This window comes from Alosa pseudoharengus, unplaced genomic scaffold (genome assembly GCF_046254945.1).
Source record: "Alosa pseudoharengus isolate Yale_2024_CS ecotype anadromous, Long Island Sound unplaced genomic scaffold, YU_APseudo_1.1 YU_APseudo_1.1_scf_16, whole genome shotgun sequence".
NCBI classification, from domain to species: domain Eukaryota; kingdom Metazoa; phylum Chordata; class Actinopteri; order Clupeiformes; family Clupeidae; genus Alosa; species Alosa pseudoharengus.
The window spans coordinates 23,589,458-23,615,586 of record NW_027468630.1 but is presented as its reverse complement, the minus strand read 5'-3'; the positions used below and the strand labels follow the sequence as shown (position 1 = coordinate 23,615,586).

At 43.6% G+C, this 26,129-nt stretch overlaps 1 protein-coding gene across 3 annotated transcripts; it reads left to right on the top strand.

Annotated features, from left to right (window-relative positions):
• Positions 1–334: 334 nt before the first annotated feature.
• Positions 335–23,978, top strand: slc43a3b (solute carrier family 43 member 3b). Of its 3 annotated transcripts, none has more exons than XM_076287491.1 (13): positions 335–743; positions 4,002–4,428; positions 4,843–4,972; positions 11,882–11,928; positions 12,896–12,972; positions 13,172–13,264; positions 15,458–15,597; positions 15,939–16,069; positions 16,924–17,079; positions 21,491–21,598; positions 22,011–22,197; positions 22,529–22,652; positions 22,761–23,978. In XM_076287491.1, exons 2-13 carry the CDS (start codon positions 4,239–4,241, stop codon positions 22,866–22,868), a joined length of 1,491 nt encoding a protein of 496 aa, XP_076143606.1. In that variant the 5' UTR covers positions 335–743; positions 4,002–4,238; the 3' UTR covers positions 22,869–23,978. The 3 variants fall into 3 exon arrangements, with proteins under 3 accessions (XP_076143606.1, XP_076143604.1, XP_076143605.1); XM_076287489.1 differs by having other exon boundaries at positions 335–757; XM_076287490.1 differs by lacking the exon at positions 335–743 and adding an exon at positions 3,068–3,842.
• Positions 23,979–26,129: the final 2,151 nt, after the last annotated feature.

Sequence of the window (26,129 nt, the reverse complement as noted above, 5' to 3'; positions counted from 1 at the left end):
TATTGGCAATTTCCTTACTGTTTTCTCGGTTTTTGCTTATTTTTCGCTGGCTTTGTCATGACGAATGTCTGAGAAACTCCATCGCTACCTTTAACTAGCCGGTGCCTGGCGTGTATGTGAATTTGAATGCAGTAAAGCAATTCGTTACACTCGTTATATTTCCTGACACTGAGGCCGCCGACAGTTGCAAGGGTGTTTTTTCCGCTCACAGGCGCTAGGGGGAAGCAAGACGGCCACCATTCAACCCGAAAAAAAAAACATATAACCATTCCAATGACTCTGAAGCTGTTAAATGAAGGTAAATTAAGCGGGAAAAATTGCATATTAAGCTAAAAAACACTGCTGAGACGCATGACCTGGTGGTTGAGGTGGTAGGACTATGACCATTTTCATGAATTTGATGACTTCCATCACAGAGTCTTCAGTAGCCGAATTTACGCATGCCTCAGTGGAGCACACTGGTCATCACTTAGCCTGTGGATAGGTTAGCAGGAGCATGAGAGTCAGATAGGCCTACGTGCTATAAATGCACGGTCTGTACTTGCACAGTTTATTTTCTATTTGTATGTCAACATGGTGATCCTCCAACCAAGACCGCCTCGTTCTGGCACTGTACCTTAACGCCTCGGACGTAAAAAAAAAACGTGGATTCATCAGCAGCAGAGGCAACCAATTTCACCCGGATAGGGATGCAGACGACGTAGCAACAGAAAAAGACAGCGGAGCCGTCCGATAGCTGAGCGGTGAGGAGAATCGGGTGGGTTCACTGGAATGCTTTGCTCTGACACTTCACCGAGAATAGTCACACTTCACACATCCAAAATGCTAACAGCGGATGGGGGACACAATGTAATTAGTAGCCTAGGCTAATGATGTTGACTTAATTCTGGAAAAACACGGATACCCCTAACAATGTCCATTGGCGGAACGAGGGAAAGCACACAGATAACAGGACGTCTACAGTTCTTATTTTTATTGGAACAGAGTAAAGCCAGCCCTAGTATTATATTTAGTCATAACTGTCTAACATTGAAAGCACAGTTTCCTCCAGTGGAAAAATTGCTAAAAGACCATGACCGTAAGCTTACTTGTCCAACCACAACTGTTGATTTAAACTCTGACTCTTTTCTGCAGCCTTTTGCAACTGTATAGGCCATAGCCCTATTTAAGCAGGCCTAAATGTTTATAATGGATTTTGCAAGTGATCACCAGGGAGACTGCATGCATGCATGCCCGATTTTGTAATTTCGCGTTGCTAGATGGCATTTTTTTTTTGCATATTTGCAGACAACGAGAAAAGTCTCAAATGCAACTGTCATTAAATAAATAAATAATAATAAAAAACACACAAATTAGCCGTCGTGCCGTTATAGGAAACTAAATGCGCATTGCGCGCGGAACGGTTTTAATTAATACCTTATCCCCTGCTGTCCTTAAACATGTGAACTAGAGTGGCAATCAATCCCCAGAGTTAGATCACAATACTGTTTATACTATGCTGTATATATTAGGCCTGTAAAATCACCATATCCCTCTATATCAAGAGTAGATGGATCATTATTGTTCACTGACAACCACTTTAAACAAGCAGGTTACTGGGTGAATGCAGTATTTGAAGATGCTCATATGCATATTTTTGCTGTTTAAGTCTGTCTTCATGCTTCCAGGATACTGTACGTCATTGTTTGTCACATTGTGTGTGTGTGTGTGTGTGTGTGTGTGTGCGTGTGTGTGTGTGTGCGTGTGTACGTTTGTGTTTAAGAAGTCTTATGATCCTGAGTGTGAAAATGCCATTTTGAGCCTCTTATACCATGTGCAGTTGCATCATTAGTCATGGGATCACACCGGAGAAGCCCAGCATAGGAGGAAGTCAAGAGATGAGCCATACGTGCGCGCACACACACACACACCCACTATAAGCACACAGCCATAACCACAATCAGGGTATGCATGCACTGCACACACACACACACACACACACATAAGCACACAGCCATAACCACAATCAGGGTATGCATGCACTGCACACACACACACACACACACACACATGCAAACTTGCCAAATGTTTTGGATACAGTAATAATAACCTGTACCTGTACTACCAAAGTGAGCTCGAGGGCATGACCTAGTCATGCTTCATGTGCTTTAGTAGCAGATTATGACCTCAGAGCATATACGATATCTTTAGACATTGTCTCATGACAGCCTTATATTATGAACAGGTTCCTGGAATTTCGCATAAAGGGGAAATGACCAGACAGACAATGTTTTTCCTTAGATAGATACATAGCATGTTGGTCAGTTTACCAATTTCTACTGGGTGTCTCATTTTTCGTTATAGCGGATGCTCATGCAGGTGTTATGGCTTTAGGAAGGTTTTTGTTTCACATTTTTAATGCATTCCATTCAAAAACATTGTTCAGTGTATGCATGCCATGGCTCACACAAGCACCTTTTTTTTGTAAATGTTTGTGCGATGGCACACTGGTAAAAAAAAAAACAAATTGGGGGATGAGGAGTGCACTCAGATTTATTTATGGAGGTTTATTTATGTCTTTATTTGTCTATTATTCAGCTTATGGCATTTCACAACATCACTTATATCAAGAGGACACACAGTAGGCAATTACACAGCTGTATGTGAATCAGCATGCTTCCTAGGTTGTTTTTATGCATTATCCTTCAACAAATACCTATTTTATACAGTCTATGGCAACTACTGACACAACTGTAATTCGAATGTTGTAGAATAAGCATTCTAAAGAATATCCGACCTCATCTAACTTAAACATTCTTGCATTGATGAGGAACATTATTTTATTTTCTATGGCTTTGGTGTTGTATGTGCTTACCAGTTCATGTTCAGGGCCGCTGCTCTGGACTAAGGATCTTGGGATTCATGCTGTCATGATCATTATTATTTGTGCATGTTAAGCACATATCAGTAAACACACAGAGATGGACACCTGAGTCAATGTAATGAAATCCAGAAATCAATTCTGTAACATATTCCTGTTCTGCGATATGAGCGTACAATGAGGGGAAGTACATACACAGACAAAGTTAAAAGTGAGAAGTCAAACAAAATCAAAAGCTTGTGAATTAATTTATGAGGCAAGTTTTTAGAAGATGTAAATCTATGGACATTTCTTTCTGGTGTCCCCCAGTTCAGCTTGATATCCAATAGTCGCAACAGAGTGCATGCTGCTTGGTGTGTGATTTTGTGTGTGTGTGTGTGTGTGTGTGTGTGTGTGTGTGTGTGTGTGTCTATATCTGTGTGTTATGTTAGGTCAGGTACTTGTGAAACATGCTATGCGAGTGGGGAAAAATGTTTGGAGTAACAACAGAGATACATTCTTCCCTTTGCACTTGCAAAACAGATGAGTGTTTTCTCTACTATGAGGTGAGAGAGTAAACGGGTGGTGGCAGAGAGAGAGGGAGAGAGAGACAGCAGATAGAGAGGGAGCAGATAGAGAGAGAGTGAGAGAGGGAGCAGATAGAGAGAGAGTGAGAGAGGGAGCAGGAAGAGATAGAGAGTGAGAGAGGGAGCAGGCTGAAAGAGGGAGCAGAGAGAGTGAGAGAGAAAGAGAGCTGAATGGAGGGGAACTATATAAGGATGAAGACAAGGAGTATCTAGTGAGTCAGTGAGAGGGAGCGAGTGTGTGTGTGAGCACGCTGCAGGGCATCCTACGGAGTGTGAGAGTGAAAAAAGAAAGCTAGAGACTTTCAACAAAGTAAGGGACAGAAAGAGAGAGTGGGAAAAGAAGAACAGCGTGGAGCTCAAGACAAAATAGAACACAACAGAGAGCAAAGACATCTCCATGCAGAGGAACAGGATCAGTGAGTTCCATATCACTCATCTAAATCTTCTCCTCCATCTCTCTCTGTATCTCTCCTCTCTCTCTCTGTTTTCTCCACCTCCTTCATTCTGTTCATCTCTATAGGATATTATAGTTTCCAATCTCATGTACCTTTCTCTTCTTTTGATTTCTCTTCCAGGAGAACAGCAGAGGCCATCTAGAAACTACTACAGCTACAGTGTTTTTGAGAACCTCGGTGTGAGTGTGTGTGAGCGTGCAGTTGGCCAAAGTGTGCTTTAAGTGCTCTGTGTTTCTCTGTAACAGAGAGGTTGCTTGCCAGTGGATGTGTGCATGGTAGTGTGTCTGCTTGTGAACCTCAGGGCTTGTTTGTGAGTGTGTGTGTGTGTGAGTGTGTGTGTGTGTGTGTTTGATAACGATGCTTGTCTGCTGTGGCGGTGGGCTCCGTGTCCGGTCATGGCTGACCTTTGCGACAGGCCTGTTTGAGTGTCTGTGTTTCGCCGGCGCTGTGTTCGGCTGGGCTTCGCTGGTCTTCGTGCTCAAAGGTGATGGCTACTTCAGCCAACTATGCGTCAACACCACCTCCAGCAATGGCACATACACCATGGGTCAGTATTACGCTAGTTTGTGTGAGTGTGTGTGTGTGTGTGTGTGTGTCCATGTACAGGGATTTAGTGAGGCTAAACACAAGTAAACACAGCTTACCCACCTCTGAAATTTCAGAAACTGGTATTGTTATAAACATTGGACAATAACCTTCACCATCATCAAACATGTTTTGAATGTCTTTTTAAAAAATCTGATACCACATGGCGCAGTCCACCTTACCGTGATCACAGAATTCATTGTTTACCCACCTCTTATTTTACCACTACACCCCTGTCCATGTGTGTGTGTGTGTGGGGGGGGGGGGGGATTAATGCTATTACATGGCTGTATTATATTCATTTCAATAGTGTAGACTACACTGCATATGTAGAATGGAGGTGCCCATTATGAATGATGGATGATGTATGTTGCAGACTGCAGTGAGCAGGATGAGAAGCTCTCCCTCATCTTTACCATTGCGTCCTTCATGAACAACTTCCTCACACTGCCCAATGGCTTCCTTTTTGACCGCTTTGGCACCATGGTTACCCGTCTTCTTGGAATGTGAGTAAGATTCTGTGAGAGAATGTGAGTAAGATTCTGTGAGAGAATGTGTGTGTGTGTGTGTGTGTGTGTGTGTGTGTGTGTGTGTGTGTGTGTGTGTGTGTGTGTGTGTGTGTGTGTGTGTGTGTCTACACAGATGTGATGACGCTGCAAGAGTTCTGGGTGTTGAGAAAGTTGAGTGACATTCCCCTCCACATTGGTCTGAGTCTCACTCTGTGCAGACTCCCTGTTCTGGTTCTCTCTCTGTCTTTCCTCCCATGACTGCCACACACAGATGCCTGATAAGTCTTTTCAAAGCAGGCAAAGGGTTTTTATTGCCCTTTGCATATTAGAATCGCCAAAACCAGTTTGGCAGTTCCATCATCGTGCCATAAGTGCCATGCTACGTAGACTAAAAGAGATAAGCATACCGGTACTCAGTGTTAGATAAGCCAGTCAATTCATGTTGATGCACATCATGTGTGCCGCCTGGTCATTGACCCATGACCTTTTTGCACTTTGCTGAACCAGTTGAACTAGATAAACCTCTGATTTTTGGCCTGAAGCTTTGGCCTGAAGCTCTAGGTTCTGACGACAACAGTTTCAATTCAGCAATGAATGACACAACCATGTCCTAAACTGACCCCATGTTAGCACCTCGCTGAAGTAGTTATTTGCTCATTCTCTGTGTACAGTGCATAGGTTCTGATGGCAACTTTTTTCAATTCAGCATTGACAACCATAAATTAGATAGAAAGAAATAAGACAGGAAGTCATTTAGAGTGTTGGAGAGAGATATTACTGTAATTAGTAAGCCAAACTGAGTTAGAGCAGAACTCTCAAAGAGCACATTGTTTGTGCTTCTGTCCATCTCTGTTTTGTCTCTCTCTCTCTCTACCACCCAATTCGCACGTTATCTTTAACTCTTCCTCTTGCATGTGTGTCTGTTGCTCTGGCAGTGTCGTTAGTGTTTCTCTAAGTGTGGTCTGCAGGCCACTGGTGGTTTGCCAGCTATCCCTAGTGGACTGCGAGCAGATGTGGTCAAATATCATTTTTCAGATCAGTGTTTCTTAAACTGCCTATGTGTGACAAAGCCATGTTGTCGTTGACATGATGAGTCGTTTGCAATGTTCACATGATGAGTCGTTTGCAATGTCCAACTCATACGTAAATCCAGATTCTGTGTTAACAAGGGCAGTTTATCAAAACCCAAGGCTAGGCATTAGCAATGGCCTTATCACCACATGCTGAAGTTAAACATTAATGCTTAACAGGGAACCACATGCTATTTAGGAAATATTTTTTGTCAGGCCACAACAGGTCTGTATGTTTGTTTGTGTGTGTGTGTGTGTGCTTGTTGTACCATCACTGTGTGAGAAATGGAAATGACTTCTACTCCCATATTGGTGTTGCGGCAGATTACTACTGGTGCAGTGTGTGTTGAAATGTGTATTTATGAGGCAAAAGGCCCTCACATTCCTGGATGTGTGATAAGGTAATGACCTCTCAGTGGAAAAGGTAAAACAGGCCTTCTATGTTCTGGGTGGGGTGCATAACATGTTGCTCTAGGATGTGGAGGTGCTATTGGCCTGGATCCCATAGAGTTTGTTTTGTTTTAGAAATAATCCCTCTGGCAGCGGGAGAGTTTACATGAGTAGCTGCGATATCAAATAAATCTCACAGCAGGATTGTTATTGTTTTGGATATGTTGCATATGTTGGAAGGGAGTCAGCATCCTCACACATACGTTCAGTCATACACACACACACACACACACACACACACACAATGCTGGAGAATAACAGAACGTCTGTCAGGGAATCCCCAGTGAAATTTAAGAGCAGTAGTTTTCTCTTACTCACTGTCACATGTGATTACCCCCTGAAGAGTTGTCCAAACCAAAGAGGTCACTATGTGTGTGTGTGTGTGAGTGACTGAGCGTATGTGTGAGGATGCTGACTCCGATCCAACATATGCACCAAAACAATAACAATCCTGCTGTGAGATTTATTTGATTTATTTGTTTGGCCATGCTGTGTATAGTTGGTGCACTAGTCCAGGAATGATGAGTGTTGTCACTTCATCAGTGGTCATTGTTATCCTGTCCATCTAAATGACATAATTTTTCCTCATCATTTGCCAGACATGGAGAGGGCATTATTAGGGCACACAAGGGTTATTAGAGTGGACATAATGAGAAGCAATATCCACTGTTAAGGGAAACTTCACTAGTTCGTGGGGGGTTGGGGGTGTGAGAGATTCAGCCGTTACAGTCCTGGGCCCATCAGTGCTCTGTCATGACCGGGACATTAAATGAGGGGAGACTAGACTAGACAGCTAGACTAGAAGGTATGGGAGAAGTGCATGTGCGATGACCGCTTGCACCCCCCTGTGTAAGGAGGATGAGTAACAGGGCAATTGGTGAAATGGAGGAGTAGGGGGAGGAGGGGGGATGATTTCGCGAACGTCGGAGCGTGTGACGTATGGAAAAGGAGGTCGGCTTAAATAGGCCTACCCTGCGGCGGCAGTGGGTGAGTTAATTGCTGTCAATTATCCCGCAGGCTCCTCCCGAACTTTGTTTAGAAAACATCATTTCACTAGTTCGCCCTTCGATATGATTGCTTCAGATAGACTAGAAGGTATGGGAGAAGTGCGTGTTTGGCAAGGTAGCTGTCCGTGGTCCTGGAGTGCCTGGAGCGGATATCGCGATAGAGCGATGACCGCTTGCACCCCAAAAGATCACAGAGAAAGGCCGCTACCAAATACATAAGTGCTTGCTGAGCGAGTCGTAAATCCGCTAGATTGGAGCGGATGTAAGACTGGTAGGCATCTGAGGACCAACGGCCCAGTATTTTAATTTGTTGCTCCGATAAGCTGTTGAGCGCAGCTGTTGTGGCAGCTCCTATCCTGAAGGAGTGTGCGGAGTAGCGATCCGCGGGAAAACCAGATTTGACTAGAATGGTTTTTAAGAGTGTCTGGAATCTGTGGCAAGTGATGGGTAGCCCTTCGTCTGACACGAAGAGCGGGTTAGTAGACGAAGCTTGAGCTGACCGATATGAGATGTAGTGAGAGAGGTATTGGAAAGGCTGAAGATCTGAGGCGGAGTTAAAAATGGATATGGAGTGTCCTTTTCGGGACTGATCAGTTTTACTCTGTTTGATGGTAAATCGAATGGTGTCTTGGTCTAGCTGCTCTAGATCTGCGATGCACGGGTGGACATCGGGAATGAAGAGAGACGAAGGGCATGTAAACTCGCTACATCTCAGCAGCCCAAAAAGGCCAGTAGAAACATAACGGAGATGGTGGAATCGGAATGCGGTGACATGAACCCTTTGCGAAGGGTAGCGATGCAGGTGGCGAGAATGCTTGAGGTAATGGGAAGGCGGGAGTCTTGGGGGACTGGATGTTGCCTACGGATACCTTTAATTAACACGCCTATTAACACTGCATGGTCCTGGGTGCGAGGGCTTGAAGGGCTAGGTCGGCCGTGATGGGCTGAAGATAGCTGAGGGGGTGGTTTATAGGAAGATGGTCTCCGAAAAGCTGGGGAGTGGAGTAGGGTACGCCTCTGGAGCCGAGCTTCTGAATCTCTGGAATTTAAGACGAGAGAGAGAGTCAGCCATTTTTATTGTGGCAACCGGGGACGTGTGCGGCTCTTATAATAAGCTGGTAGCTGGCTGCTATCCAGATTAGACGCCTAATAAGAGGGGAAAGCGCAGGCGATTTTCAGCTCGAGTTATTAATGACGTGCACTACGGCTTCGTTGTCGCTGTGGATTAGCACACTCTTGGAGGTCCACTCATTCCCCCAGGTAGGGCCGTGATGGCTACCGGGTAGAGTTCGAACACGGCTGACGATTCGTTTCCAGTTGTTAGCTCTCTGAACTCTAGTTGCCACGGGGATGCAAACCAGCGCCCTTTGAAAAAGCCTTCGAAGCCTGTTGAGGGGGCTGCGTCAGTGTACAACTGGAGGTCTTCTGGAGATGATTGGCAGTCGTCGTAGAACATGCACAGACCATTCCATTAGTCTAAAAACATCCTCCAGAGTTTGATATCGGCCAGACACTGGGCATCTAGAGATACGACGTCTTCGAGAGATGGGGTTGCTGAGCGCAGTTTAGGAGATGCGAGATGAAAGGGCGGCCCTGGGGAATGAGTTGACTAGTGGACACTCGACCGTGCCGTGACTAGGGCTATTGCAGAGGGGACAAGATGGCTTAAGTCCTAGGAAAACGCGGTTATGGAGCTCCATATCGAGCGCGCCCCAGTAGGGGTTTTGGTTCCAGAGGCCAACTCTGGCAGCGCATTTTGCTGAAAACAGCCGGTGGTAGCCTACGTATAAAAATGGGCTCCCCCGTAGGACACGGCTAGGCCGGCGATGATGGCCAGGTAGTCATTTAGCTCTTTGCGTCGACTGGGGAACACGAAACAGACGACTTCTGTGTAGTTGGTTAAAGCTACGGTGAACTCGGGGAATGACAGCATTTTTGATGCTGGGCCAGAATGTTTTAAAGACAAAACCAGTTCGCCGCAAACTAAATCCCGGTTATGAGAGGGAATAGGAAGGGAGGGAAGAATGGTAGAAAGGTCTACGTCTGCACCTGACAAAATGAGGTTCCTGGTGGACGCTGTGACGGGTGGTGGTTCGAATGCTGCAGCGTGGGGAGGCGGTGTCAGGGCCTTTGCTGTGGCTAATGAATAGCTTGGAAGCCGGAATGGGACGTCGTGATCCAAAGCACTCGCTGAATGCTGATGACCCGCTGCGGCGGGCTGGTCTAGCGCGGAGCCGGGGAAGAGATGGGAAGGGAGAAAAGGGGGGAGGGAGGGAGCGGAAGGGGAGCAACCTGGGACAGGGTCGCGGGAAGTGGGACGGGGAAGGAAAGAGGGTTAGGGGGGAGTAGCGACGCTGTCGCTATTGGCGCCGGCTGAGACCAGGTGCTCGCTAACTCATAAGAGAGATGGGGAGCTAGCGAGGTGAATCTTCGAGCTGACGCTTCGTGAGTTGAGGCGTGCTGTACAGACGTGGCTCCCGGGATGGAAAGGGGGGAGGGAGGGAGCAGTCGTCGGAACGACTGGAGGTGGGGCAGCCCTGGACCGAGTCCTGGCTAGGGGAGGTGGATGGGGGAGGGAAAGAAGGGGTGGGGGGAGTAGCGACGGTGTCGCTACCGGGGCCGTCTGGAGAAGTGGGGTTGGACCCGGAAATACGGCGGAGATGCGGCGGGAATGGGCCTGAGCCGCTGACGTGGCTGTGGCTGAAGCAGCGGAATGATACGCTCTGAAGCGTGTGGTGCCGGAAAGTGCTGTCGGCGTGCCCGGTTCGCAAGGTGGCTGGTGGTGTGTGCTTCGTCCGGCTGAATGGCCGGCGGAAGGAACCGCGCCGGGATGCCAGAAGGAGCAGCTTGCTTCCTGGTCTGGGGAGGAAAACAAAGGGAGGGAGCGGGAGGGCGAAAAGACCGGGCTATCCGACTGCGTTAGAAGGCGGAGGAGATGGAACTTCCTATCCGACCTACGGAACGCGATGCCACGGGAATGGAGAGTGCTGCGGATGCTAGCCACTGTCCAGTGGATAGGGTCATCGCCTTGCTGGCGCTGGGTCTTGGTGCTGCCGCGAGTTGAGGCTGCTGAGCGGGAAATGCTGCCCCGCACGGGGGCAGGAGAGGAGCACCTTCTGCGACCCTGTGTCCTGGATTCCCTACGCTGGCGGCGAGGGGAACGAATAAGATTATTTTCGCCCGGCGGAGGGCCCTGGGTGTCGGGTGTTGGCGGGACGAAGTTGTCCTCCAGATCGCTGGAAGAGGCGTGGATTTCCAGTTCCATGAGAGCTGTCTTGTCTATGCGAACAATATGCAGACTGAATGATTTCGCGAACGTCGGAGCATGTGACGTATGGAAAAGGAGGTCGGCTTAAATAGGCCTACCCTGCGGCGGCAGTGGGTGAGTTAATTGCTGTCAATCATCCCGCAGGCTCCTCCCGAACTTTGTTTAAAAAACATCATTTATTGGTTGAAACACCCTATTGAAAGTCTGAGATCTCTCTCTCTCTCTCTCTCTCTCTCTCTCTCTCTCTCTCTCTCTCTTGCTTCCTCTGATATATGTACAGTATTTCTTTCTTTCTCTCTCTCTTTCTCACTCTCTCTCTCTCTCTCTCTCTCTCTCTCTTGCTTCCTCTGATATATGTACAGTATTTCTTTCTTTCTCTCTCTCTTTCTCACTCTCTCACTCTCTCTGTCTCTCTCTCCCTCTCTCTTTCTCTCTCTCTCTCTCTGCTCATCCTTTGCTCCCTCCTACCCATTCCAGCTGTTCTCTGTTGCAGCTACCCTAGAGGAGGAAATGCCTGTGTGCCTATTTCTGTGCATGCTTACATAAACAGACAGTGACATAATAGAGAGGCAGGAAAATGGGGAAATCAGGGAACCAGAATTGGGGACACAGAGCGCAGGAGGGAAGTAAGAAAGTAAGAAGAAGAGAGTGAAGAGAAACCAGAGAGAGGAGAGGAGTTGTGATAGGAAGGAATGAGAGGGATGGTCCTGGCAGTGCAAACATACAGGCCATTAAAGAGTGCAAGCTTGGACACCACTTTGAGTTTCCCAAGAAACAGAGTGACATTTGGAAGGAAAGGAATGTGTGTGTGTGTGTGTGTGTGTGTGTTGTGTGTGCCTCTGAATGTGTGTTTATGCAAGATTTAGGACTAATACTTTCCAGAGTTGACTCTGGCCAGTGAAAATCTTTGGCTTAAGTGTCTGTGATCCAGAGCAACAAACTGAGGCTGTTTTCTCTGAGGGGTGGAGGAAATGAAAGGGTGGAGTAGTAACGATGTTGGGACAGGCGAAGGAGTGTGAAACAAGGTCACGTCCCACATTCTGTGGTTTGTTTTGACCAAATCTGATGCCGCAGTTTCTAACCGTTTTTTCCCCCCTCTATTTTTCACTAGATCCATATACACCACGGGGACCATGATGATAGCCTTCTCAAACGCTGGTAAAGAATTCTGCTCTACTCCTTGGGATTCTACCTCAGAAGGGAATTCTGTTCCCTTTGACATGTTTTTGGTCCATTCTTTTGAGTTCCACCAACCGTTCCATTCTATTGATGTATCCCCCCGCTTAGGCACAGCAGGCAGCCGGTCTGGACTGCTTTTGAGTCTGTGTGTGTGAGCGGGAGAGTTTGAACTTAAACAAAGATAACGCCCCTGGGCCTCCCCTCCTGGGCCCCTTCTGAAGCTCCACTCTGACCCGTTCGTGTAGGAGGTAGCACAGGGCGGAGAGACATGCGGAATAAATAATCATGGTTTATTTGCTTAGTCAAAAATACAGTGTAAGAAATTGACCTTAGCTCAGTAGTTAGTGTGTACATGGAGAGGGTGCAGGTGATGTGTTACTCCATTGAAATGTAGCATCCTCATTCAGTGCCCACACATAGGTATAACTAGGGAATGTTACGCCTTGAATTAAACTGGCCATCACAAATCATCACAAGCCCTTTTCCACAAGCCCTGTCTGTGTTTTCGTTTATTCATTTCACAGGAAACAGACATAGTGCCTCTTCCTTCCTCTATTCCTACATGTTTTAGATGTTAACATTAAAGCCAATCACATGCTGTTAGCTGGTCAATATTATCACTGTTTTATTGTTTCCAAACAAGCGCACACACACACCAACACACACACACACACACACACACACAATTCCTTTATACACAAACAGAATGAATACTTTAAACAGTTTACCTGGCTCACGGTGACAGGAAAGGCAAAAGCTTCACCCTCTCCTTTGTTTTACACAAACAGCACTGTTCAGTCAGGAAACTATCTTTTGAAGTTTTTAACTGTGTGTTATTATTTACAGTATATCAATAATGTAGCCCATGATTATGCTTTAATGTGGTTATGAATGAATAAGCAATGTTTTATAAACGTGACCCTGTCTGTCTTTCTGTCTCACATAGCTGTGTCCATCCTGCTGTTCCCTGCTCTCTCCTGCATTGCGGTCGGAGGAATTCTCTTTCTGGTGACAAACATGCAGGTAAAATATAAACCTAATGACCACATATGTACATGCAGGAAAAGTATAAACTTAATGACCACATATGTACATGCAGGTAAAGTATAAACCTAATGACACCACATATGTGCCGGTGTATGTACCCACCCAGAATATGCTCACTGTACTTTTCTATTTTCTCTCTCTCTCTCTATCTGTCTCTCTTACCCTCCATGACCAGGTTGGAAACCTGTTTGGTTCCCGGCGCTCCACTATAATAACCCTCTACAATGGTGCATTTGATTCTTCCTCAGCCATCTTCCTCATCATCAAGGTAAGGTCCACTTCTCTCATGGAGATAGAACAGTAGGCCTGATGGAGGTTGCAGTGGTAGGGAATCAAGAGAGTGAAGGATCTTGTAACAGTGAGTATGTTTCCAGCACACCATATTCTGATTAAGGACCATATTCTGGTTATGGGAATATTCAGAATAAGATGTTTCCATGTGAAGCAGAAACAAAATATTCCCGTTTACATGTTTATCAGCTGAATAAAGCGCTGACGTGCAGTAGAAGTAGTGTCTGCGTCATGACGTCTCAACGGCCTCTGTCCTTGAATTTCATTCATGACCACAAAATAATTGAATTTGGCCAGATTAGAGCCGCTATTGTTTTGCATTTTAGCCTTGTAATAGGCCGCTTTAATTGAGGGGTTTTCATTGATTCTTCATCTGTCAGCAGTGCGCATGCTGTGTCTTGAAGCATTATGATACTTTCACTCATCGATTAATTCCACTTTGACATTTAAACTTTCGGGCTGTATTTTGCACTCTGGCGCATGGTGTAAAACTCGTTTTTCACCCGCGCAAAGTTCAATTCGGTATTTTGCACGTTTATTTTTTAAACGATGCACCCAGGGGTGTGGCAATTAACAACCTAGGGAGGGGCCTGGCGCATTGTCTAAAAATCGCTATTGTACAACTGGTCAGAAGTCTATGGCGAGTTATTTATATGTTATTTTAAGAGCGCGTTGTCAACAGTCATATTGGCAGGTGCACGCACCATCCTTGCATTAACGCACACCAGCGCATGTCCATGCAAAACATTAAAAATTGCACGATTACAATGGGAAACATAATTAGAATAAAGATATTATGAAATACTGTCATCAATCTCATGATGAGTAGTTATTCACCATCATTTGCAAATTGGTAATGACGGTTAAAAGTGATTAGGGGAGAGCCGAGAGACACGTATGGAGCACAGCTGAAGACGCACTCACGAGATATAAGCAACTCCTCTGCAGGTTAAATGTTGTTTTGTTCAGTCATTTGAGCAATATTTGGGTAAGTGTTGCTTTTTCAGCCTATGTTTTCGATGGTAACCCATTGTCAGTCAATAGTGAAAGTAATTGCATATAACTGTCTTGTCGTTGACTGACACCTTGGTGAAGTTAGTTTCACTTTGCCAATGAGTTCAAATACTGTAATAGACGAGTGCAAATGCGTGAAGGCTATGCTAGGTTTTAGTAAAGCATGGTTTAGTGGAATGACTATTCCATACGGTCTCGCAAGCAGCCTCCTTCAAATGCGCCGTTGAATGCCAAAATACCGATGCATTTATTTGACATATCGCGCTTTGCGCCAATAAAGGGAATGACAGATGTCATTCTCATTGGTTTAAACGATGTTACGCCCCAAACACACCCATATGACTGATTAAAAAACCTAGGAACACCTTGTTGCGCCATGCGCTCCACGTTTGATAACGAAACCCCTCCCAATGTGGACTGGACATCCTACTAAATTTGAATAAGCTTTTGATGAGTGATGGTGCGCTTTAGAATGTCATGATAGGGCCCTTCAGGTTGTAATACATAAATTGACCTCGTCTTCACTTAAGAAGTGCAAACTTTCGCTATATTTTTCGCTATGTTGGCAAAGTGTCAGGACATCAAAGCAAGCTACCAAAATTCTTTGCACGAACATGCACAGATGGAATTTAATATTTCGAAAGGGGCATTTTCTGACTAATTTCTGTCTTTCCATGCCACAATATTCCGGTTAAAAGAGGCATATGCTAGGGGTGTTATTCTGGTTTTTAGTATTCCGAATATGACCTTATTCGGGTTATGGCATCGGGAATAACGTGTTAACATGACTCATGCACGATTGTAATATTGTCATTATTCCGAATAAAACCGGAATATGGTGTGCATGGAAACGTAGCCAGTGTTGTTCTGATTAGGAAACGATAACATGTAATAAACATTCTGATGATATTATTGAGGTGGATAGTTTAGAGAACAGTGATGGTGCAGTGATGATGATGACGATGATGATGATGATAGATTTAGAGATGAAGATGGTGATAACAATGATGAGGATGACAATAATGCTAAAGAAAAGGGTGTTGGTGAATATGAGTATGAATAATAAATATGCGGATCAAATGGTGTGTGTGTTTGCTGTAGTTGCTGATGCTGATGAAATGGTGTGTGTGTGTGTGTGTGTGTGCGTTTGCTGTAGTTGCTGCATGAGAGCGGCGTCTCCCTACAGGCCTCCTTCCTCTTCCTGTCCTCGTGCAGCGTGATCCACCTGCTGCGCACCTTCCTACTCATGCCCCGAAAACACATCCCCTACCCACTACCTGAGGACTACACTTATGGGTACACACACACACACACACACACACACACACACACACACACACACACACACACACACATAAACATACACAAACATACACATCCCCTACCCACTACCTGAGGACTACACTTATGGGTACACACACACACACATTCCCTTCCCACTACCGGAGGGTACACTTACAGGAACACATAAACATACACATCCCCTACCCACTACCTGAGGAGTACACTTACGGGTACACACACACACACACATACACACAAACTCACAAACACACACAGACACACACCCTACCGACTATGGGTACTCTCTCCCACACACCCTTTTGAGTAACCCTGAGTCCCTGTCTCTCCTGCAGAATTAGCTGTAGTCAGAAGAGAAGCTATAGCATAGAGGACAAATCAGCCAATGGAGGAAACATTCAGAGCCCTGCTGTTACCGAGGAAACCACTCCTGAAGAGGGCTCACCATTCTCCCAAAGCAAGCCAGGTGAGTGTGTGTTTGTGTGTGTGTGTGTGTGTGTGCATGATCGCTTGTGTCCTAAATCATTTAGCAGATGTACTGGCAGTCCTTGAGATGTAAATAGAATTGTGACACAGAACAAGTGTTTCTGAAGAACCCGTGTTGAAATATGCCATGAAGTGACTATACCATGCTGACTGCCAGAGAAGTGCTATTCTGAAAGTTTGAGGAAGGACAGGAAGAGGAAATGAAAGCGAATTTGACGCATACATCTCTCTGCCATCCACTGGTTCCCTATGGGCCCCATGACTTTCTCCTCCTTGTCCGCAAATGACATCTGTATGTTTGTGTGTGATCTCATTCTCCCTCACAGTCTGTACCATACTACACTACACCATACTATATTTTAGTACACCATACTATACTACACTATACTATATAATACTACACCATAGTATATTATACTATACCATACAATACTACTGACATACAATGCCATATCATACTGTACTGTAGTGTTTCAAGTAGAAATTTGAGGTGAGATCCTTTTCACGCAATCAATCAACTATAGACCTCAGCTACAGTGTAGCTGGTTTGCTAGTGTCATTGCACAACTGTAGTAATTTCCTGTGTATTAGCCGCATTGTGTTTAAACCACAGGACAGTGTTTTAGGCAAGTTAAAAAAACATATTAATACCATACTGTCCCTGTGTATTAACCTCATAGCTGAAGAAAGTTTGCAAAATCAATGTATAAACCGCGGCTAATAGTTGGGAAATTACGGTAAAGTAGATGCTGTTCTCACTCTCTAATAGTTGGGAAATTACGGTAAAGTAGATGCTGTTCTCTCTCTCTCCCTAACACCCCCTCTGTGGTATAGTGTGTGTGCCAGATAAGAGTTTCCGGAGCTGTGTGCTGTCCTGGTTCTTCCTGTGGCACTTGCTTTGGCTGTCTGTCATGCAGCTGAGGCACTACCTCTTCATCGGCACCCTCAACCCCATGCTGAATCGTCTCACCGCAGGGAAACCAGCTCTGGGTACTTACACACACACACACACACACACACACACACACACACATAAAACATGGATACACACACACACACACACACACACGTATACACATACACACATAAAACATGGACACACACAAAGTCTCTCATGTATACTGTTTTATGGTTTACATTACACGAGTACACATGTGCACAAAAACACACATTGACACATGTTACAGTTGTGCTTAGGCACAATTTTGAAAACAGGGCCTGTTTTTTCAAACATGTCTGAACCTCCAGAAATATTGTTCAAGTAGGATTATTAGAGGATAATTTCGAGTACAAGGTATACTGACCAAACACAACACATAAGGCAAGACCTGTACATTGAGGACTTTTTTTCTCTCCGCATTGTGAGGTACACTACCTTTTTTCTTCGACTGCTTACACACAGAATTTTTGTATACAATCTTTACAGTAAACATGTCACTATAATCCCATTGCCCCATATAATACCAAAACCCCATACAAAACCTGCAAAACCATGCACTAAATCTCAGCCTTTGACACAGTTTTCAATTTCATAAAAATACATTTTGCGAGTGTCTCTTCCTCCTCTTCCTCTCTGTGCTACATTGCCTTTAATTTCTGTTGTTCACAAGGGCTCACCTGTTGACCAGTGTTTAGGACCGATTGTTGAGTTTACAGTTACAGTAGCTCAAACTTGTTTTCTGTGCCTCCGGAAAAGCCTTAGGAATTAGTCCGGCAGCCATGGAGTCAGACCTGGTTTTGTCGGTTAAAGTTTTTTTTTTGCAGAATTTTGTAGACTAGGGGTATCTCTTTAAGATTTAGGAGGGTGCCCAGTGATACCCTTTGGGCAATTTTGTATATTAACCCTTTCTTGTTCAATGTATTGAATACAAGGTGAGACACTACAGGTGAATTGGGCAAAAAAATTAACCAGCAGATATCACTATGAAACTTCCCCAGTTGATTACTTACATTAATATGGGATAAAATGTATTACAAGTTATCTGAAATTTAATGTTTGAATATGCAAATTAGGCATAATCTAATTAAATATGTGCTGATTTGCATAAAGTTTAAAAAGAAAAAATCTGAACAATAGATGAAGCCGGGTTCAAAATTACTTTTTCATTGTGTTTACATATTAGATGAAAAGTATTTTACACAGGAAATTTGGATTACAAGTTTTCTGTAATTTAATGTTTAAATATGAAAAAGCCCAATGTGCCAAAATCATGAAAAAATTGGATATACCTCTGATTTCAAGATGAGTAGGTCTACTCATATTAAATGCAAATCAACTCAAATAAAATGTACTAAAATACAGTGTTCTGTGTGATAGTTTGTCAGACAGTACATTCACAGTACATAATTTAACTCTTTACTAAGTGAATTAATGAATTTCTATATTTCAGACAAGGCCAATCCGGGAGCCATGGGGTCAGACCTGGTTTTGTGGGTTATTTATTTATTCAATTTTGCTTAGACTTGTTGACTTGGGGTGGCTCTTTAATATTTAGGAGGGAGCCCAGTGATATTAACCTGACTCTCGCCAGACGAATTTCGTTCCGCTTAGCTCCGCCTAGCTTCACTCACATCCATCTGGGACCTCTTCCGTTTAGAGTGATTTCAGCACAAGATTGTATGGTTGAGCCAATCAGGACACAGGGCGGGAGTTTCATAGATGTGACATAGCGTAGAAGCAACTGTGAGACTGTTCGTCAGCGTCACGGGTTGGCTTCGATGTGAGTGGTTGAAGTAGCACGTCAATAGATGACGGACAAGTGGCTTATTCAATCATATGCAAGCATTTTTTGATTAGGCCCAGCCTTCTGAAACACCATTCCAATGGATCGGTTCCAGATGGATGAGTGGAGCTAGGCGGAAAGAAATTCATCTGGCGAGAGTCAGGTTACAGTGATATCCCTTGGACAATATCCTATATTAACCATTAAAGCCCTATGTGCCGAAATCATGAAGAAAACAAAATAGGAAAAGCAAATAATCAACTCAAATAGAATGTACTAAAATACAGTTTGCAGTGTGATAGTTATTCAGACAATACTTCATGCATTCAAATTGGGAAAATATAACCCTTTTCTATGTCAAATAATGAATTTATAATTTCAGATATTGCCTGTAATAATTCTGAATATGTGCACTTTTCCTCTAGTATTAGTTCTGATAATTGTCCAGTTCTGGCTCATCCTACCCTAAAACATGCAGAGAACATTGTGCAACCATTAACCTGGCAACTGCATCTGTTAAAGCAAGTCAAGGATTCAAGGATTTTCACTCTTGCAGCCACATCTGATCATCTCCAAAATGTATTTTGGTGCAAGTTTGACATTTTCTGGTAGACTGGATGGGCTCAGTAACGAATCAATGAATCTTTCTTCAAATGGCAGTTGAATTTCCAACTAAAGTATTCCTTTGTTTCAGGCTCCAAATACTTTAATACTTAAAAATGAATATTCTCTTTTTGAATGACGAGTTTAGGCTCTGAGCATAGACTACTACTGCAATAAAGAATAAAAATAAATGTATATTTTATACATATTAGAACAGTAGAACAGACACCCTGTCCGCTAATAGAGGGCAGTTTAGGCAAGTCCTTCCACTCAGCAGCCATATTGTAGCGCTTTTTGGGCACTTAACAGGCATCTATTTCGGCGTGCACAAGACTTCACAACACCAACCTTGCTCCAGCAGTGAGATCACAACACATGATTGGCACGATGTATTTACAACACACCACAGGATTGGCACAATGTATTCACATGTTGACTTTTTTGCCGTGGAAGGGGCGGGATATGTGTAGACAACTGCCATATTGGCGTTACAAACTAACCCCATGCATTTCTATGGAGGATTTTTTGAGTGCTGTGATTCCTCATTAGAAAGTCTCTGGTAAACCTCCATCCACACCTAAGAGACGTGCTAGTGAGAGATGCTAGCATGTAGCACCCATGGATTAGTTTCCTCTCCCACTCTGAGAATGAAATCTGCACTTCAGAAGCACCTACATACACCAAACTTTCCAGTCTTATACCTAACTATATTTAGAAGGCTTCTACAGAGGGGTTTGTTGATATATTATTCCTAGCCTTTTTATATGACATTCCTAAAAACATGGACAAAATGTATTTTTTAAGGCTATTGGCAGTACTTTCTGATTTACGGAATAAATAAAAGAGATATCTAAAATTCCCTGTGTAAAGACTTTTCATCTAGTATGTCAACACAATGAAAAAGTAATTTTGAACCTATGTTTTGATCCAATGTTCTAATTTAGTTTTTTTTTAATGTTTTTAGTTTATGCAAATCAGCACATATTTAATTGGATTATGCTTAATATGCATATTTAAACTTTATATTACAGATAACTTGTAATATTATTTTTCCATATTAATGTAAGTAATCAATTGGGGAAGTTTCATAGTGATATCTGCTCATTTTTTTACCCTATTAACCTGTGGTGCCTCGCCTTATATCAACGCATTGGACAAGAAAGGCTTAATATCGAGAATTGCCGAAGGGATATCACCGGGCACCCTCTCTAATCTTATTGAGTTACCCCTTGACAACAAGAAACAGCAAAAAAAAAAAACTTTAACCGACAAAACCAGGTTCACCTAAATTATGGCATTTGGCTGCCGGACTAAATGCACATGTTTGTTTCTGCAGTTGAAAGAGTCTATAGGCCTATGATACATGCCCAACTGCCAACCCCCCCCCCCCCCAAAAAAAATAAACAACAAAAGAATGGATGGTGTTCAGTAAAGTAATAAGTGTTTACACATGTGAAGAGAGAAAGAGAAAGCACTGGTGAATAAGTGTGGCATTTTGATGGGTTGTGTTTGAAAAACGCCAACAAGTTACTTCCTGATAGATTTTTGTGTGTTAAGTTTTTTGCAAATTGTCTTTTAAGAAATTGCACACTGTGTCAAACACTAAGAATTAGTGTATGGTTTTTCCAGATTTGATGTGGGGTGTTTGAAAGACATGTTTAGAAAATTGTGTGACAAGCAAAGATTTAGTGTGTAAACAGTTGTAAAAAATTGGTTCATAGGTGTGTATTTTTGGAAGGTAGTACCTTGACATTGCAAAGAGGAGACATTATCTGAGATTTCTGTGTCTAAAGTACCAGAGACATGTGTTTAGAGTTTTGTAAATCAATGTGTGTACTATTTTGTAAAAACTGTGATGCTGATAATGTGTTTATAGTTGTGAAAATCTGGGCTGATGTTTTGCTACTTGAGTGTAAGGTTTCGCTAACTGGAATACTTTTGATTTTAGTGTTTACGCAATCGTAAAAAACTGTAAATCGTTCAAATTAATTAAACACACATGTTGAAATTTAAGTATAATGAAATTTATATGTATGTGTGTGTGTGTGTGTGTGTGTGTGCATGATCTCCCTCAGTGAGCATCTACACCAATGCGTTTGCCATCACTCAGCTGTGTGGAGTGCTGTGTGCTCCCTGGAATGGACTCCTCATGGACCGACACAAGGGACGCGCCAGAAAGCCAGGTCAGACCAGCTGTCCCTCACACACACACACACACACACACACACACACACACTCAACTGCACACACACTCCTCACACTCTCACGCACACACACACACTCAATTGCACACACACTCCTTACACTCTCACTCACACACAGCAACACTCCCCAGACTCTCACTCACATACAGACTCACTCCTTTGGGTCTGTATGTATATGTGCCTGTATGACCCTGCTCAAGACAGTCACTTAGAAGTTATTAGTGTGTGTGTGTGTGTGTGTGTGTGAAATGTTAAATTGTATCTGTACTTTGGCTTTGTTAAACACCTTGTGTAGCAACACTGCATAAATGGCGCTATATAAATGAAGATGTATTTTTGTGTGTGTGTGTGTGTGTGTATGTGTGCGTGCGTGCATGTGTGTGTGGCACAGGTGAGAGCGAGCGTGAGGCGGACCTGCGGGCAGCCATCTTGTCGCTGGCCCTGACGGCCCTGCAGTGCCTGCTATTCTCTGTGTGTGCGGCCACTCCGCTGCTGCCCCTTCAGTATCTCACCTTCATCCTGCAGGTGCTCAACAGGTCCTTCCTCTACGGGGGAAACGCAGCCTTCATTAGCGTGGCGTGAGTACACACACACACACACACACACACACACACACACACACACACACACACACACTCACACTCACACTCAAACAACATGGCATATTCACATTTTGTTTTTTCTGTGTCATCTGTCTCTAAGACATATTGACACACACACACACACACACACACAGTCACCTTTGACTCAACTTAGACATATCTTCATTCAGTCAGTAATCATTTACGTGTGTGTGTGTGTGTGTGTGTGTGTGTGTGCGTGCATTTGCTTCTGTGTGTGTGTGTGTGTGTGTGTGTGTGTGTGTGTGTGTGTGTGTGTGTGTGTGTGTGTGTGTGTGTGTGTGTGCAGGTTCCCAGCAGCTCATTTTGGGAAGCTGTATGGTCTGGTGATGGCCCTATCTGCAGTGGTGTCCCTGTTGCAGTACCCGTGTTTCGCGCTCATCAAGGGCCCCCTGGGAGGAGACCCGCTCTATGTGAGTTAATAAATGACTAACTGTACTGTCAACCTGTTATTATACTGATTATACATCTGTTTTGACCATGTTTTTTCACTGTGTGTGTGTGTGTGTGTGTGTCTGTAGGTGAACATTGCACTGACCTTATTGACCTTACTGGCCTTCATCCACCCTGCCTATGTCTACCTCCACTGTCGTCGCCAGGCAACGCAGAGGGGCAAAACTACAGACTAGCCCTACCAGTTCACAGACAGAAGGGACCAACTTACACTTTAACCTATGTGTTATGTTTTAGTTCAGTATTTTTTCTGTAATTTGCCTTTTAACACGTATGTGGGTTCAAATGCATAACACTAGCTTTAGCTTTTTTACATTAAAGATATCCATTCCAATTAAGGAACTTGAATCTATTTAAGGAAATGAATAGGGAGTTAGGTTAATGAACTGAAAATTGTATCTGAAACTCCGGAGGTGGGAGGAAGTACTTTACGAGTAGGAGCTATCTCACCCTTTGCCAAAGGCCACACAAGGCGTGTGAATTTACATAATGATTTTATTAGGAGATCATATTTTGTTCCCGAGAAGTCATCTTGCATTGCATCTGTGCTTGTGCTGTATTTCCATATAATGTTTAATGCCATTCCTTCCTGAACTTAACGTGGTTGAAAGACACACAACACTGGCTCAGAAGTGAGCAGGTTTTAGAATGTGGGGTCACACCTGCCTTATTCCTCTGACCCCAGACCTCCGCAAGAGAGCAGCTGTTCCACGTCACACACACCCAAGCAGTCACACACGCACAGAACCCCCCCACCACCACACACACACACACACACACACACACACACACACACACACACATACATACATCATGCATACATACAGACAGACAAATACACACATACAAACACAGAGATAGAGAGAGAGAGAGAGAGACATAAACACAAACACACACATATGAACACCCTAGTTAGAGAGATTGTCAAACCACATAGCAGCCACTGTATACACATCCTTTCTTTTAGTGCTGTTTAATATTGAAATAACATGTCCAGACTTTCTGGCTTTTCAGTGTAACTCTTCAGTTCAGGACACTTTTGCTTACTCAAGATAACACTCACACAGTTACATGTCTAGGTCATGCTGCCCTCTCTTGACCAAACCAGATTGTTGTGTCAAGTGGGCAAACATGTTTACCTCATTTGTCTCTTAGCAAACTCAGAGCTCGTCAGTGATGTCATGTCAGTGTTTTACAGAGTATTAGTCAGTGCCAGTATTATGATTTTGTACTGCTTTTTATACTAAAGGGAATCACATGCAATAAATGAAACCATGTGAAATGTAGATTTTTGCCTCCTTTTTTTATTCCAGTCTTATCTGTTAACTTGTGATTGTGTGTGTGGGGGGGGGGGGGATGGTCACCAAGGATTAGGGCCCAGTTTCATGACAACATATGGTGGTCTTAAATAAACCCTAACTTTCTTTCCTTGCAGTTTTTTTCAAAACCTGTGCTGTTTGTAGCCTGAAGATTCCAGACCCAAATCTGAAAGATTAAGGGTCTGGCCACCAATAATGTAATGGCCCAACTCGAGGGGCGACACCAAGCATGCATTTGAAAATCTCACTGCACGCAATTGGATAACACTATACGCAGTGGCGATTCTAGACATTTTTAACAAGGGTGGCACTAGTGAGGCACTGATTAATTCAAGGGTGGCATGAGGCAAAACATCCAGATAAACAGAAACAGGCTCAAGATGTGAAATTAGCACAAATACATTAGGGAAACCAGATGCAAACACCATACTCATAAATTGAAGGACAAAAAAACACAAATACCTTACTCTCACATAACATTTCTTTGTACTTGAATAAAATGTAACACAAACATATTAAAGTTAATTATTAAAGTTGTCTGTCACTGGGCTATGCTGTGCTAAAACAAATTCCATCATGGGGACATTACAATATAATCCATTTTATATTGGATGATTAAAGTTCTCAAGAAACTTTAGGCTGGTATCAGGGCTGCTGCTGGCCATTTGGGTGCCCTAAGCAGAAAAAATAAAGTAGTAGTTTGATGCTGTTTAATTACATAATACTGAGCCTTTTTATTTATTTTAGTGTGGCAGCAATACGTTTCCGTATATAAGATCTGCTGCATAGTGGAGATCGAAAGGACCCAAAAAGTATCATCCTTGCATGTAATATGCTGTTGCTGCATTTTGACATTGTAAACGTTCGGAAGAGTGAAAACAAAAGCAGTTACAGTTAACACTTAATGACCTAGCAAATGTCGGCGACTTAAGTGTGTGATTAGGTAAATAGGCACTGGCAGATGCAATAGGTAAATAGATATCTTTGCATGTTAGCACAAGCAGTAGCCTGTAGGCCAATAAAGGCAAGTGTGTTTGCCACTTACATTTCTATTGTCTGACACTTCAAACTGCTGCGCATCAAGAAAGGTCCCGCCTTAGACCATGTTAATGGCCAATCGTAGACTAGGATTTGGGGGTGGCCAATCGAATCTCAAGGGTGGCCTGTGCCACCCGGAGCCACCCCTCTGGCTCCGCCCCTGACTATACGACCAATGTTTACCGACTGATTCCTGACTTCGACGCAATTGGATAACACGAATGTCATCTGTTTAGCTCGCCTCTGGCCCGCCTATATCAGATACACAGATGTGATTGGTTCCCTGCGATGCAAGGGGCAAAAGTAACGTGCATCATTACTCATTGCCAAAGTCTCTCACTGAGCAAATTGATATTGTGCTCCCGCGAGAACTCTGGATTCCCAGGGTATGCTGTTTGGAAACATAGTATTAAAGCAAAGAGTTTTTTGTACCTTAAAATAATGTTTCCAAAATTGTTTCCGTGGTTCATCAACTCCTAACAGGGTGAACGGCACTTCTGCATTCGCTTCGCAGCCCTCTGTCGGCTATAACCGCACTATGTAAGTTTGTAGTTCGATGGAATGAGACATAAGAAACTACACATTTGACTTGCATGATGTCGCAATACTTAATACTTTCATAAAATCATGCAACATATTCTACCTTGTCTATGGACATCTTTATTTGCAAAGCCGTTGCTGGATAAACAAATAGCGTGCGTGCAACAGAGGAAAAGTTCTTTGGTGTTGCTTTAAACAATGTGTGACTAGGGTACCACTTGGTGTGAATTACCACCTGATGTATGTAGTGGATTACAAGGCATCTGTAGTACAATGTGTTTTTTGAATGAAACTGAACATACATTTCAAGAAACACAATGTATAGGCTAAAGGTAAGCAGAATTGACTTACAACATCTTTAGGTGAAGTTTTGGATGTGGCAACCGGCAAGCGGCTTCTGCACAATGGCGCCCCACAGTGGTAAACTGGATTTCAGGCTTAGACCTACCCATACAGAAAAATCCCGGGGAATATTCACATACATGCAGCTACATCCAGTTTATATTTGAGTAGATGGCTACAATATATTTAATAAATATA

Bases quoted from the DNA above. Each gene is read 5' to 3' on its own strand.
- slc43a3b (XM_076287491.1), top strand. From the start codon at position 4,239: ATGCTTGTCTGCTGTGGCGGTGGGCTCCGTGTCCGGTCATGGCTGACC. The intron at 12,973-13,171 runs GTAAAATATAAA...CTCCATGACCAG, and splicing joins TTCTGGTGACAAACATGCAG to GTTGGAAACCTGTTTGGTTC. The intron at 16,070-16,923 runs GTGAGTGTGTGT...TCTGTGGTATAG, and splicing joins ATTCTCCCAAAGCAAGCCAG to TGTGTGTGCCAGATAAGAGT.